Source organism: Myotis daubentonii, chromosome 1 (genome assembly GCF_963259705.1).
Source record: "Myotis daubentonii chromosome 1, mMyoDau2.1, whole genome shotgun sequence".
NCBI lineage: Eukaryota > Metazoa > Chordata > Mammalia > Chiroptera > Vespertilionidae > Myotis > Myotis daubentonii.
Window position 1 is genome coordinate 63,629,462 of NC_081840.1, and position 16,071 is coordinate 63,645,532.

Below are 16,071 nucleotides of genomic sequence, written 5' to 3' on the forward strand. Positions count from 1 at the left end.
GGCTTTACTATACAGTCATTAGTTAGAGATTATAGTAATAAAGACCTTAATTGAGCCTTGTAAACAAAAACTGTATTCAAAGAACTCTTTCAGCATAATATTTATCAACTCATTCTTACTTTGCTTTAACTTATGGAAATCACCGGCTCTATCCTTGGGAGCCTGCTTCAGTATATCACCTTGAATTCTGGGTTCACTCTCCAAGTTTGGGCCTGGAATTAAACGCTGAAGAAGATTGGGAGGGTTCTGTTTTGAAGTTCCAGGGTTTCCATTATGATTTACATGAGAATCTATGATAGAAAAACATCAACTTAAAGTCATTATTTTGCAGGAGAATTTCACAAGACCTGCTTTAGAAAAGCTAAGGCACATTGTTGTCTGACATTGGATAGTTAGGTAGCCTTTTTTTTTTTTTTTAAGATTGATTATAATTCCTTTAACCAAATCTTACAACCAATATGATTCTATCTGTGTGCAGTTTGCTAATCAGTCTCCATGTGCACCTCCCATACTGATTATAAAACCTATTCACCAAAGAGATATGTAGTAGAAACTGAAAAATTAAAATGACAATGATACAGGTTGGATGACTCTTTTCCTCCCTCCAAACTATATATTGTTGTCAGAAATCTCCAAAATCCAGTAAGGCTTTTAAAAGTTCCAAACTCTAAGTCATTTTCATCTACAGTAGCTATTCTTGACTATTAATTGTTGACTTTTTTCTTATTAGTATTCTCCTGGATATAACCTTTCTTTCCCCCACACCCCTATTTTCCTCACCAAAGCCTTGATTTAGATCCTTATAATTAATTTTAATCATATCAATTCTCATTTTAGGAGACCATTTTTGTAAAATCAAATAGGTATTCAGAACACAGAAATATTCATAAGTACAGAGTAGAGAGTTTAAAAATAGGTGAATCTAGTAATTTATAGAAGGACTCTGTGAGATAAATTTAAACACATTTTGAAGAAGGTAAATACGTACATATAGAACAACAGAGATGAAAGGGAATATAGTCCAGAGTGGCAAAACAAGTAATTCTTCTGCTTTTAGGAATCTTTTAGATAACGTGCATTTTTTAAATGATCACTTCCCTGAGCTTTTATCAGTCATTTGAAAATATATAACATTAACTAGAAGAAAATTACTTCACTATGCTGTTAAATGACATGTTTTATTCACTACATAACAATATATGACCAAGAAATTAGTTTTCACGTAAAAATTTAAGAATAAGACTTCATACCTGGAACCATATTAGGAGAGAGAGGTTGTCCAGTTGGATGATGGGAGATTGCTTGATGACTACCATATTGAGAAATAGAAATAGGGGGTTTCTTTAAAACTAAAAGAAAAAATAGATCCATATTATTCTCATTGATTTTATGATTTCTAAAAACCAACCACCATACATTTACATTGCACTAATCCTATGATGCTTATCCTAATTCTGTAATCCTTGTAGTTGGCATATAATTAATTTGTGGCTACTAATTGATACATTGTACTACCCATCACAAATTTTGGTGATCAATACTAGTAAATCTGACCAGAATAAAAGACAGTAGGAACTCTATCTTATTTTCCACTATATTCCCAACATTTAGAAGAGTGCCTGTCATAAAAGCAGAGCTCAACTAAAGAGTTGATGAATGAATAAGTAAAAAAATCCTCTCAGATATAGTGATACCTTTTTATATAGATAGAATCAATAAAGGTTGACATTTATAGATTAGGCCAGTGGTTCTCAACCTGTGGGTCGCGACCCCTTTGGCGGTCGAACGACCCTTTCACAGGGGTCGCCTAAGACCATCCTGCATATCAGATATTTACATTACTATTCATAACAGTAGCAACATTACAGTTACGAAGTAGCAACAAAAATAATTTTATGATTGGGTCACAACATGAGGAACTGTATTTAAAGGGCCAGAAGGTTGAGAACCACTGGATTAGGTGAAGCAATAAAAATATGCTATTCTAAGTTGCTCACATTTAAATAAAAACTAAATATAAATAAGATAAGAAGTTGAGATTTATTTTTTGAAGAGGAAAATTTTAAGTTGTACCAAGGGCTTACTACAAAGATGTACATACTTATACTGTAGTAGGGACTTTTTTCTCCCTTAAGAAATGAAGGCAACAGGGAAAGAGATATCTTTTCATTCACCACCACTAATTACACTATATTCTGGTGCAGTGTAACATGATATAAAGGAAGAGAGCAAAGAAACTATAGAGAAGGAAAAGAGATAAAGAAAAAAAATAGAAAAGTCCATCTATAAGATATGGTTAGTGGCACATTTTATTCTTCTAAGACTTTGGTGTGGCAGAGACAATGCTATGTGATCATATTTCATTATATTTTTCCTGGAAACAAGAGGAAGATCAGCCTTTCTTATGGTGAGGGGCCATAGGACTGGGTTCTGACCATGAGAATGTAGGTGACTGTGGGTGACACTTCCAAGTATGGTGATTAAATCTGTACAAATCACCTACAATCTGTCTTCCCTTTGTGCTACAACTTAGCAGGCTACATATGAAGACGGTGGCTTGAAATAATGAAAGGGGACAATGCTTGAAGGAGAACTGCAAAGACAGTCATCTAACCTGAAGCAAGTGTAATATGAACAATAAATAAACCTTTTAAGGGCAATGTAAAAGAGATTAATCAATCTAAAACTCAGTAAGTCTAGGAATAGAGTAAGTGCTGCAGAAACTGAGAAGAATACATGTTCTTTGCTTTCAACATTTCCTTAATTAATATCTAGTTAGTGGTTCTAAAACTTTAGCATAGATCAAAAACCACTTGGAGGGCTTGTTAAAACACACACTGCTGAGCTCTATTTCAAGAATTTGAATTTCTAAGAAGTTCCTAGGTAATGCTGATACTGCTGATCCAAGTACCACACCTTAAGAATCACTAGATAACTTCATTGCCTTACAAACAAATCATGCTCATTCTAACTCCATATTTTTAAACTCGCGTTATTGCTCTTGTCCTTACCTTTATTTTAGGGGAGTATACTATGACTGATAACCCAAAAGAAAATAGACATGAAAGAATTTGAGAAGATAACAAAAGGATACAAATAAAAAACCCAGTACTTCATTTGGACCTCAAACACTCAGCAACTTCAGCCACATACAGTAAGTTGTAACCACAGAAGTAATCACCAAGATTGAAAGGAATAAAAACAGCCATGAATAACCACAGACATGCTATTACTTTCAATTTTCTACCATAAATTGGAGTCGGCAGGGAGGGATGCCTATGATAGCCAAGAAACATAGAAATGGCAAGAAAAGCAGACATGCAAAAAAAACAATCATGAATGGGATTAGGAAAGCAGCAGTGACACAGACTTCAAATGGCAATAGATAAGAAACAGACACATTAATGAAGAAAGAGATACACACTGAGCAGAAGTGGCCATAAAAAAAAGTCACCCACCGAGCCAGTTTTCTCAGCAGTTAGAAAGGTACTTGCTCTTGACCCGAATCGACTGTGACCCTTCGGCCTGCGTACTGGAGGGTCGCAGATTCAATTTGGGTCAAGGGCAAGTACCTTGGCTGCAGGCTTGATTCCTGGCCCCAGCCTACATGTGTGCAGGAGGCAACCAATCGATTGTCTCTCTCACATCAATGTTCCTCTCTCTCTGTCTCTCCTCCTCCCTTCCACTCTCTCTAAAAGTCAATGGAAACAATATCCTCTGGTGAGGATTAACAAAAATAAAAGAAAGAAAACAGTGAATAAACTATTTAAAGTTTGAGATAATTAACTGAAAGGACATGGCAAGTTCTAAAAACCTATATAAGTATATTGCTATGCCATATTAAAGCACACCAACATCACAGCAATCTGGGAGCATTTAGTATGAAAGAAACAAGCCATATATACTTTTAGTAAACATAAATGGCTCTACTATAGCATAAATGTCATGAACAATAACTCTTGAGTCAAAAAAGAAAGGTTCAAATATGGTTGATTCTTATTAAGGCAAAAAAAAGTACTTTATGGGTGGTTAATTAACTGAAAGTATAAATCATACAGATATCTGTGAATTTTCTCAAGTGTTACTCAAAAAGAGAATAGGGTCACTTGAAAAATAATATGGTCACTTTAGTTAAATACTCTACTAACTTTTACTTACCAATGGGAAGTTCTTCAACTTTTGCAAGGTCATTCTCCTCTATTCCAGGCATTCCTGCATCACCACCTGGTTTGATTTGTTCTGCCCAAGTATCAAAAGATATAATTCTATATTTTTCTTTACATAAATTAAAACTGTTTTGAAGGAAGGTAATAGTTTCTAAAGCAATAAGCTACACTAACCAAATCCTATACAATAAAGAGCTAATATGCAAATGGTCATCATGCTGTAACGGTTCAGACACTCAACACTGGGGAGAGAGGAATGGGGACCAGCCAGGCTACGGCCCAGGAGAGGGGACAAGCCGCCTGCCCCGCGGTCCTGGGCGCCAGTGGCTGCACCTGTGCCTGTGGCCCGAGAGAGGGACAAGCCACCCACTCCGCAGTCCTGGGCACCTGTGGTTGTGGCCAGCCCATGCAAAGCCAGCCGGGGTCCTGGGTGCCTGCGGCTGGCCAGAGGGAGGGGAAGCCCGGGTCCCAGTTGCCTGTGACCGCCTGGAGGAGGGAATCCTGGGTTCTGGGTGCAGGGCAAGGCAGAGGCAGTTAGGGGCAATCAGGCAGCCAGGGAGAGGGGTTAGGGGCGATCAGGCAGGCAGGCAGGCAGGCAGGCGAGCGGTTAGGAGCCAGCAGTCCCTGATTGTGAGAGGTAGTCGGACATCCCCCAAGGAGTCCCGGATTGGAGAGGGTGCAAGCCAGGCTGAGGGGACCCCCCACCTCCTGTGCTCGAATTTCGTGCACTGGGCCTCTAGTATCTTTATATCTTGCTTTGGACAGAGTTGTAATTCTAAAATAACTTACTAATTTTTCTCAGTCAAAGGATCTAAATTTGAAACAATATAGATACCTAATCATAACTGAACTAAAATCAAACAATATCCTTTATGATTGAAAATGTTAACCTCAAAATGAGAAAAGTTAATATGTTATTAACACAAAACAAAATAACTATAATACCTTTCCCATGTGCAATATGGTTGTTTGAGGGTTCTTCATTCTTCTCTTCAGCCTTCTCACCTACTTTTGGAACATTTTTAGGTACTGCATGATTGTTTATACCCAATTCATTTCCATCTTTTAATTCCAACTTGGGGGCCTCTTGCTGTTAGATAAAGATTTAGTAACAGTGAATATTTTTCAGCTAACAATGTTACATCATTGACATAACTATTAACTAAATGTTCTGAAACAGTTCATTTTCTGAAACCTATACTCTGGGTCTAAATTTCAAACACTTGGAGATGGGGGATATAATGTTATTTTCTGTTCAGTTTTTATACCTGATACGAAGTCAAAGAAGAACCAATACATTTTAAAGTCTCTAATTGTAGTAAATGGCCTAAAATATTAGACAGAGGTAATTCTCTTTGGCTATGCTAAAAGAGTGATTCTGCAAAAAGAGAGTCTTGCCAAGCATTGTAGGTTACTGTGGGAGGCATACAGTTAAGCTCTGTCCTGGGTGCTGTGGGCAGGGTGGGTTCTTTATAGGCAAATGTTATAATCCAGCAGGATGGCAGACAGCAGGAGATTGGCACACAGGTGCCCCTCAAGTGTGATAAATGGCTACTGACGTTGTCAGGTTTTTCCCCCAAGTAGAAACAGCAAGGGTGGTAAACAGGGCAATTTCTTCCCAAGTGCACTGACCACCAAAGCATAAGAAGTAATGGCATACCAATACACCAGGTCAATGCTCCTTCCAAACTGCTCCTAAATATATCATCTCCTTGGAAACTTGAATCTTTGGGTATATAGTTAGACCTGACTCAATTCTATTGGTGAACCAGTTTTCTCTTTTATATTGAACTGCCTCAAGTAGAAAATTGGGAGACACAAAGATCAAGTAGATATGCTTGAGTTGCCATATAGGTCCTTACACTTAATATTTAATGCATTTATACATGGTTGGTCAACTCTAAAGCACTATGCAATGTCATCATTAAGTAATGTTATAAAAAAACAATAGCACTTAAAAATCTGCAGGAAATCTAGAATTACAAGAGCCAAATTATAAGAACTTGTCAAAATAAAGAAAAAAGTTACTTGGACAATTCCAGTGTACCTGGCAGATAAAATCAACAACAAACATTTGTACTGTGTTTCATAGTTTACAAATTGCTTTCAAATTTATCCTCTTAGCAGAGACAAATAAATACTCCGAGGAAAAACAAAACTGAGGCTTAAAGAAGTTAAGGAGCTGATCCAAGGTTACAAAGCTAGAGAATTGTGGAGAATGAATTCAAATGACAGTCTTTCTCACTCCCACATCTGGGAACTTGTAAACAATAGCCAAATCTCAGAGCTTAATTGTTGATGAGTGAGATGATAAACTGAAATTTTTGTACATGTCAGCATGAAAGACATAGGTGAGAAAATCAGTGAGGTACAACCTGAGCATCTATCCTGCATCTCTGTATTTTCGCTATAATGTTATCTCATAGGCTATTTTTACAGTATTCCACTTCATTGTAGATGTGAATAAAACAAACAATATTAAACAAAACTTAAAAATCAACGAACTACTGTTCAAAAACACTTTTCCATTTAAAATAGTTAACAATGTCACTTTGATGTATTATTAATGACTGTAACTTTTTGTTGTTGTTAATCCTCACCCAAGGATATTTTTTCCATTATTTAGAAAGAGTGGAAGGGAGGCGGAGAGACATCAATGTGACACATTGATTGGTTGCCTCCCCAACATGTCCCCACGAGAGGTGTTGGGGATTGAGCCTGCAACTGAGGTATGTGCCCTTGACTGGAATTGAACTTAAGACCCTTCAATCTGTGGGTCAACGCTCTAACCACGGAGCAAACCAGCTAGGACTAAATATTCTTTTTTAAAATATGTTTTTATTGATTTCCAAGAGAGGAAGGGAGAGGGAGAGAGAGATAGAAACATAAATGATGAGAGAGAATCATTGATTAGCTGCCTTCTGCATGCCCCCTACTGGGGATGAAGCCCACAACCCAGGCATTTGCCCTGACTAGGAATCAAACTGTGACCTCCTGGTTCATGGGTCGACACTCAACTACTGAACCACACTGGCCAGGCAATATTAAATATTCTTAGAAAATAAGAGTGTTTTGTTTTCTTTCTTTATTCATTCATTTTCCCCCCATTGATCCCCTCCAGTCTGACCCCGGCCCCCTTGCCTCTGCCCCAGACCTTCACCACCCTATTGTCTGTGTCCATGGGTTATGCATATATACATACATGCATAATCCATGGTTGATTACCTTCCACCCATCCGCCCTCTCTTGCCTGCAAATAAAAGTGTTTTCTAAGTGTAATGCTGATAATTTGGAGAAGGGGCACCTAATTGCTTTTTAAATAAACTTTTTATTCTGAAATAACTTTAACTTCACAGAAAACTAATTAACCCTCACTTAATTTCCTTTAATGTTAACATCTTAATATTAGCATAGCACATTTGCAAACTAAGAAACTAACATTAGTATACTACTAACCAAACTCCAGACTTTATTTAGATTTCACCACTTTTCCCACTAAGTCCTTTTTCTGTTCCAGGATCCAATCCAGGGATACTACATTGCATTTAAGTCTTCAGGTCTCCTTAGTCTCCTCTGGTCTACAACAATTTCTCTTCCTTTGTAGCATGAAAGCAGTAAACAATAAGTATGACTATATACCAGAATATATATTTATAGACATGAAAATGTGAATTTCTTATAATTTTCCCATCATAAAATAGTCTTTTGATTTTTCAACCATTTTTAAATGTAATAACCACTTTTCCTATGGATAGAATGAAAACAGGAAGCAGGTTGTACTGAATTTGCTCCTTCTCCAGAGTAACTTCTAAATTATTTGGTTAAAAAAAAATCCCCGAATACAACTTATACTTGTTTCATACAGTTTACATTGAATTTGCTCCTCTGGGAAAAAAAAAAAAAAAAGCAACCCAAAACTCACAGAATCACCTTGCTATAGTAGTTGCAGAACAGGGAATAAAGAATGGGGAGTAGAATTAGGCAGCTGGCTAAAGGGTAAGGGCTACTGTGTTACCCTAGAAAGGAGTCTCTAAGAATCTCCCTCCTCCCCACCTGTTCCATTCAGGGCAGGATAACGGCAACAAATTATTGAAGAGTATGTTAGTTAATTAATAATATAAAAATAGTCCAGTATAGAAGAACAGAGAGAACTACACTTGCCTGAAAAAAAGAGTAAACTTCTCATCTGTGCTTCTTGGAAGAACAGAAGATAGCAAACTTATCCAATTTTTTAAAGTAAGATTTTTTAATTGATTTTTAGAGAGAAAGAAAGGGCGAGAAGGAGAGAGGGAGAGAGGGAGAGAGGGAGAGGGAGGGAGAGAGAGAGAGAAATATCAGTGTGAGAAACATTGATCAGCTGCCTCCTGCACGCACCCCAGCTAAGATCGATCCCAAAACTTGGGCATGTGCTCTGACCTGTATAGTAATTGAACTGGCAACCTTTCAGTGCATGGGACGACACCCAACCAACTGAACCACACTGGCCAGGGCTTACCCTATTATTGATATGGGCTTCTAATAGAACAAATGCAACAGCAACCTCTCTTCCCCTTCCTTCTGTGTTCTACTATGCTCCTCTATTGAATATCTCAATAATACCTTCTGCTTGTTTTCAATGTCTCTACTCAGGCCTGCCATTTCCAGTAATCTATCCTCACATCTCTTCAAGGTAGACTGCAGACAGGCAGCAGCTGTTTCACTTTGTAGATTCAAAAAATGAAATACAGAAAAAACGGTGCCCTCAGTATCATGCTGTAAAACAGTGAAACTGCTAAGAATGAAAATCTGGTTTCCTTAACTTCTAGTCCTTATAGAAGATGTTACCAAAGAGCAAGATAAATATTTTTCACTGTTCAACCTCTCTTTACATTAAATCACAAGACTTTATACAAACCATTGCTAGTTAGATGAGATTACAAGGTGGAAAACAATGAATGTCCTAATCTTTAGACAAATTCCCTCCATTTCTAGCAGGGCCTTTGTAATATATGTCAACTGAAAATGGATAAATTAATAAAATAATTTTCTACCCCTAGAATATGAATCCGAGTAGTGTTTCATTTCTATATTTTAAAAAAGGAATTCAGAGTAACAGAGATTTATAATTTAGGGGAAAGTTTCTCAATTTTTTTTCTTGTTCTAAAAAGCATAAAATAGGAAGTAATTGATTTTTCAGTAAAATGTTTTGCACTTTACAATCTGAGAAATACATTAACAGCAAAAACTATTTTTAGCCCTGTATGGTGTAGCTCAGTCGGTTGGGTGTTGTCCCATGAGCCAAGGGGATGCTGGTTCACTTCCCAGTCAGGACACATGCCCGGAGTGCAGGCTCAATACCTGGTAGGGGGCATGCAGGAGACAGCCAATCAATGTTATGCTCTCACATGAATGTCTCTCTCTTCTCTGTTCCTCTCTCTCTAAAAATAAACTATTCTTTAAAAAATATATCAATAAGCATATCCTCAGGTGAGGATTTAAAAAAAACAAATAAGAAATATTTAGCTCAAAATTAGTTTTAAGAGTTATGGTTATGTAAATATCTAATTTACTCAGCAATAAAGCCACTGCAGGTCATTTTTAGAATTAAGCAGTCCAGAATACTTAAAAAATACAATGTTTTATGACAAAAGTACATATTTTAATTTCTAAATTACAATATTTATAACAAGAATATATTTTGATTTAAGTATCCTTTTTTAATTTACCTTTTGTTCCTGCAAAAACTGGTCTGCTAACTTCTTAATATTTTCTTCATGCTGTGCTCTTAATTCCTTGATTTGTTGTCCACACTGAAAACTAAATTACAAAGTCATTTTTTTTAGATTATATTATCTTGGATTGGATTCTCAAAGTCTAGAAGTTGAAATCTTACATTTACAAAGACGAAGCATTCAGTTAGCAGGAGAGTAGGCAAGGAAGGACAAAGAGCAGACATAAATATAGCTCAGTCAAGATTCTTAAAATATTTGAACCTTTAATAGAGGATTAAAAATACTGATAAAGCTAATTTAAAAATTAGAAAGATAAAAGTTTATTTTTAAAAATTCCTTTTATTAAAAAAAAACAATTGTCAAAGCCAACTTCAATCACAGAAGAGAAAAACAATATAAAGAAGAAAACTGTGAGACCAAAATATAGTAATAGTTGAGAAAAAACAGAATTATAAGTGTTAATAGGAGTTGCAGCAAGTGATTCATCCAAGAGTTAGTACTTTAACACAATAATAAAAGTAAGAAGAGCAAGATAAGATACAGACAGTCCTCGGGTTACGTCGGACTCGATGTACGTCGTTTCATAGTTACGTTCCCATCTCCCATTTATTTATAAAAAAAAAAAGTTCTGTCATTTCGATGTATGTATGTATGTGCTTTATGTTTTTCATTATTTATTTACCATAAGTAAAGGTCAGGAATTGTTATCTTTCTTTTAAATTTTTTTACTGTTTCACTTCATTACTGCTGTGAATGTGCTCCATGTGAGTGACGTAGGTGCTTATTAGGTGGGTTCCGATTTAGGGCAAAAATCGCGTTACATCGCACCGTGGGAACGGATCTCCGATGTAACCCGAGGACCTACTGTATACTTATTTTCAAGAAAAAATGTAAAGGAATAAAATAAAGACTGTGAATTTCCACTGCACAGTAGTCAAAGGATACGAATAGAATGTTTATGCAAAAAGAAACAAATAGTTAATATAGAGGAAAATGTTAACTTTCACCATTAAAATGCAAATTAAATTTCTTATGTGTATTTATGGTGTTACATTATTCCTATACTTGCAAAAATAAATTAGAACTATAAAAGCCAAAGTTGGAGGAGCTATGGGAAAACATCTAGCTATTCTAATAAAAGCCTAGGTGGTCCTCGCACCATCACCCGACGCCCTCATGCCGCCACAAGATGGCCGGCAGGGGAGGGCAGTTGTGGGTGATCAGGCCAGCAGGGGAGGGCAGTTGTGGGCAAACAGGCCAGCAGGGGAGGGCAGTTGGGGGCGATCAGGCCAGCAGGGGAATGCAGTTAGGGGCAACTAGGCCTGCAGAGGAGGGCAGTTGGGGGCGACCAGGCCAGCAGGGGAGGGCAGTTGGGGGCGATCAGGCCAGCAGGGGAGGGCAGTTGGGGGCAAACAGGCCAGCAGGGGAGGGCAGTTGGGGGCGATCAGGCCAGCAGGGGAATGCAGTTAGGGGCAACTAGGCCTGCAGAGGAGGGCAGTTGGGGGCAACCAGGCCAGCAGGGGAGGGCAGTTGGGGGCAATCAGGCCAGCAGGGGAGGGCAGTTGGGGCGACCAGGCCGGCAGGGGAGGGCAGCTGGGGGTGACCAGGCCTGCAGGGGAATGCAGTTGGGGCAACCAGGCTGGCGGGGGAGGGCAGTTGGGGGTGACCAGGCCTGCAGGGGAGGGTAGTTGGGGGCAATCGGGCTGGCAGGGGAGCAGTTAGGGGGTGATCAGGCTGGTAGGTGAGTGGTTAGGGGAGATCAGGCAGGCAGGTGAGTGGTTAAGGGCAGTCAGGCAGGCAGGCAGGTGAGCGGTTAGGAGCCAGCAGTCCTGGATTGTGAGAAGGTGCAGGCCGAGCTAAGGGACACCCTCCTGCACAAATTTCGTGCACTGGGCCTCTAGTATAAAAATAAGAGAGTATAGACTTCAGAGAGGCAATAGAAAGACAATAGAAAATGAATTTAAATGACCTAACCAAACAAAAGAAGAGAAGAAAAACAGAAGCCAGAAAGGAAAAAATGAACTGTCCAAAAGTTGGACAGATATTACATAGATTCATAAATATTTGTAGCAACTTACCTCTCATATTCTAACCTCTTCACAAGGTAAGTATTGTTCTTCCGATAGTCCTGAAGCTGGTCTTCTTGTCGAAGAAATTCCTGACGAAGCTCAGCAAGTTGCTCTAGCCACATAAGAATCAAACGAATAAAGTTTACTCACTTCAATGAGTCCTAGTGAGAAGTTATGGGATTTTAAAAAATTAAATATACTTTTCATTTTCTTTTTTTTGTTGTTTAATATATTTTATTGATTTTTTACAGAGAGGAAGGGAGAGGAATATAGAGTTAGAAATACTGATGAGAGAGAAACATCAATCAGCTGCCTCCTGCATGCCCTCTACTGGGGATGTGCCCGCAACCAAGGTACATGCCCTTGACCAGAATTGAACCTGGAACCCTTCAGTCCGCAGGCCGACAATTCATCCACTGAACCAAACCAGTTAGGGCCTTTTCATTTTCTTTATTCAGTTAAATTATATAATTAGCAGCCCAGTAATTGCCTTTTATAACACATGCATGGGCAAATAAAATTTATTTTTAAAACAAGATAGCCTCAGTGGTTTTCACATTAATCAGAAATATTAAAAAATTACACATCTTTTCACATTATGTAGACATACAAGCTGAGAAAACAGTACCAAAAAATATCTACCTACCCCTTTAAACCTGCTTTATAAAAGTAAGCAGGAAGCTCTGGCCTGTGTAGCTCAGCTGAATGGAGTGTCTTCCCGTACACGAAAAGGTGGCGGGTTCAATTCCAGGTCAGGGCACATAACCAAGTTGTGGGTTTGATCCCTGGTGGGGCATGTTCGAAAGGCAATCTCTCTCTCTCTCTCTCTCTCTCTCTCTCTCTCTCTCATTAATAAAAAATAAATAAAAGTAGGTGAGAAAATAGTATTTTTTAGATGTTTGCTATGGGTACAAAATTCAAGTTTTCTTTTTCATTTTAAATCACATTTGACTTCCAACTTAGGTGTTAATCACTTTAGATCTCATTTCTAGTTCTGCTACTGATGCTAGGTCCATACATACCAAAATCTATTTTCAAAGCTCGTAATTTCTGGGCTAGGGCTAAAAGTTTTAGTTATAACGAATGATATGAAATGAGCTGTAAAGCAAATTAAAATCTGGGCATCTGCTCTTTTGTAAACATTTATCCCTAATAAGTGGCCCACATTCTAGAGCCTTTCCTTCATCTGACCCCACAACTAAGAGGTCACCAGAGGAATGCCATGTTCTTAGGTGATTAAAAATTAGTTAACAGTCTTAGCAGTTAAGCAAAAGTAGTAGTTAACAAAGTCTTAATTTTTAAAAATAAGAACAGAGTTCTACTCTGTATAAGCAACATCTCTTAAGACTAAAATATAATGTCTACCCATAATGTACCAATATTATAGTTATAATAAAACATCTACCTTTTATAAAGGCTTATAGAATTAGTCTTAGTACTTTAAAGGCACTCCAAAATTGTTTGGGATATAAGTTCTTAAAAAGCAGAAATAGCCCTGGCTCGGTGGCTCAGTTGGTTGGAACTTCATACCGCACACCAAAAAGCAGATGTATATACACAACCGATGGACAGAGTCAACAGTGTGGTGATGGCCAGAGGAATTGGGGGTAGGGGCTGGGTGGAGGTGGGTAAAGGAAGGACATCTATAATAGTGTCAACAATAAAAAAGCAGAATTAAACTTATATTTATAATATAATTACATAGAAATATAATGTAAAAAATAGACTAAAATAGAAAATATATCGAAGATTATATTTAGCAATGACAATAAAAATTTTGAAGTCACATGAATATTTGCTGAGGTATATAAAAAAGTTTAACAATATGCATAGTAATAGTTATTGCATAATATAATAATCAGGTATGAAAAGTAAATGATTCACATAAAATGCTTGTATTTAATAAATATGTTTATGTATTCAAGCTATATTTTTATTTATTTAAAAAAAATTTAATTGAGATATAATACTGTGTAAGTTTAAGGTATACAATATGTTGATTTGATTTACTTATATACTGTGAAATGATTACCACTGTAGCATTGTTACATGTGAGATGATAGAGGTGCCTGGTCGCCCCCCCACTGCCCTCCCTGCAGGCCTGGTCACCCCCAACTGCCCTCCCTGCAGGTCTGGTCACCCCCAACTGCCCTCCCCTGCCAGCCTGATTGCCCCCAACTGCCCTCCCCTGCTAGCCTGGGATTGGGCCTAAACCAGCAGTCAGACATCCCCTAAGGCAGTGGTTCTCAATCTTCCTAATGCCGCAACCCTTTAATACAGTTCCTCATGTTGTGGTGATCCCAACCATAAAATTATTTTCGTTGCTACTTCATAACTGTAATTTTGCTACTGTTATGAATCATAATGTAAATATCTGATATGCTATATGTGTTTTCCGATGGTCACGACCCACAGGTTGAGAATTACTACAGGGGTCCCAGATTGGAGAGGGTGCAGGCCGGGCTGAGGACCCACCCAGCAATGTACAAATTTCGTGCACTGGGCCTCTAGTATAAACATAGTTGATCTCCACAGTTTTTTACCCATTACCCCCACTTTAAATAAAAGTAACAAATCTGAGGGCAGGCATCCCTGAATAATACATTCAGACTGATATCTGATCCCTGGCACCATCTCCTAAAATACAGAGGGCTAGAGGTAGCAGAAACTCTGACCTCAGCTATGGATATTGAATCTACAGAGACAATGAGGTCCCAGCAGGCAGCAGTGACAAAAAGCCTTGTAGCTTACAACGTTAGCCAGTTCAGAGAACCTATGTTCAGGCAAGAAAGATTCTAGAACTAAAAATTGCTGCAATTTATATAAATCAGCACTACCTAGCAGCTATTAGGAATGGACTTCAACTGGTGATATTTAGGCCTCATTCAGGCTTCTTTTTCCTACACAGTAAATAAGTGAAGTAAGCTAACTTTACCTTCAGAATGAACCTGAGGCTTGATATGATTTCAAGATTTAGGATGGCTTCTCTGTCTCTCCATAAACTTCTAATAATATTTGAAATTTATTTTTTAAAATATATTTTTAATGATTTCAGAGAGGGAAAGAGAGTTAGAAACATCAATGATGAAAGAGAATCACTGATCGGCTGCCTCCTGCATGCCCCTCATTGGGGATTGAGCCTGCAACTAGGGCATGTGCCCTGACCTGGAATTGAACCCTGACCTCCTGGTTCATAGGTCAATGCTCAACCACTGAGTCACACCAGCCAGGCTATTTGAAATTTCTTTATCAGCAAATACAGTTTTCATTTCTAAATGGAGCTAAAGGCTTATAATACAACTGACAAACAAAAACAAAACATCATTATAAATGAGTTCAAGTTCATGTAAAATACCAGATTCTTTCTTTCTTTCTTTTTTTTTAAATTAAATCTTTATTGTTCAGATTATTACATTTGTTCCTCTTTTTTCCCCCCCATAACTCCCCTCCTCCCAGTTCCCGCCCCACCCTCCGCCCTCACTCCCCACCCACTGTCCTCATCCATAGGTGCACGATTTTTGTCCAGTCTCTTCCCGCATCTCCCACACCCCTTGCCCCCCCAAGAATAGTCAGTCCATTCCCTTTCTATGTCCCTGATTCTATTATAATCACCAGTTCATTCTGTTCATCAGATTATTTATTCACTTGATTCTTAGATTCACTTGTTGATAGATGTGTATTTGTTGTTCATAATTTGTATCTTTACCTTTTTCTTCCTCTTCCTCTTCTTAAAGGATACCTTTCAGCATTTCATATAATCCTGGTTTGGTGGTGATGAACTCCTTTAGCTTTTCCTTATCTGTGAAGCTCTTTATCTGACCTTCAATTCTGAATGATAGCTTTGCTGGATAAAGTAATCTTGGTTGTAGGTTCTTGGCATTCATCACTTTGAATATTTCTTGCCACTCCCTTCTGGCCTGCAAAGTTTCTGTTGAGAAATCAGCTGACAGTCGTATGGGTATTCCCTTGTAGGTAATGAGTTTCTTTCTCTTGCTGTTTTTAAGATTCTCTCTTTATCTTTTGCTCTTGGCATTTTAATTATGATGTGTCTTGGTGTGGTCCTCTTTGGATTCCTTTTGTTTGGGGTTCTCCACACTTCTTGGACCTGTAAGTCCATTTCTTTCA

The 16,071-nt window shown here is 38.1% G+C and overlaps 1 protein-coding gene across 3 annotated transcripts in view; it reads right to left on the minus strand.

The window, feature by feature from the left end:
* Positions 1-16,071, minus strand: part of GOLM2 (golgi membrane protein 2) — a 98,244-nt gene that overhangs the window by 43,646 nt on the left and 38,527 nt on the right. For 2 of the 3 annotated variants that reach the window (XM_059702751.1, XM_059702771.1), the window contains exons 3-8: positions 11,956-12,058; positions 9,872-9,962; positions 5,112-5,256; positions 4,159-4,239; positions 1,251-1,349; positions 120-290 (exon numbers count right to left, since the gene is read on the minus strand). In XM_059702751.1, coding sequence (XP_059558734.1) covers positions 120-290; positions 1,251-1,349; positions 4,159-4,239; positions 5,112-5,256; positions 9,872-9,962; positions 11,956-12,058 — 690 coding nt within the window. The remainder of the gene's footprint in view (positions 1-119; positions 291-1,250; positions 1,350-4,158; positions 4,240-5,111; positions 5,257-9,871; positions 9,963-11,955; positions 12,059-16,071) is intronic. The other variant, XM_059702761.1, reaches the window with a different exon arrangement.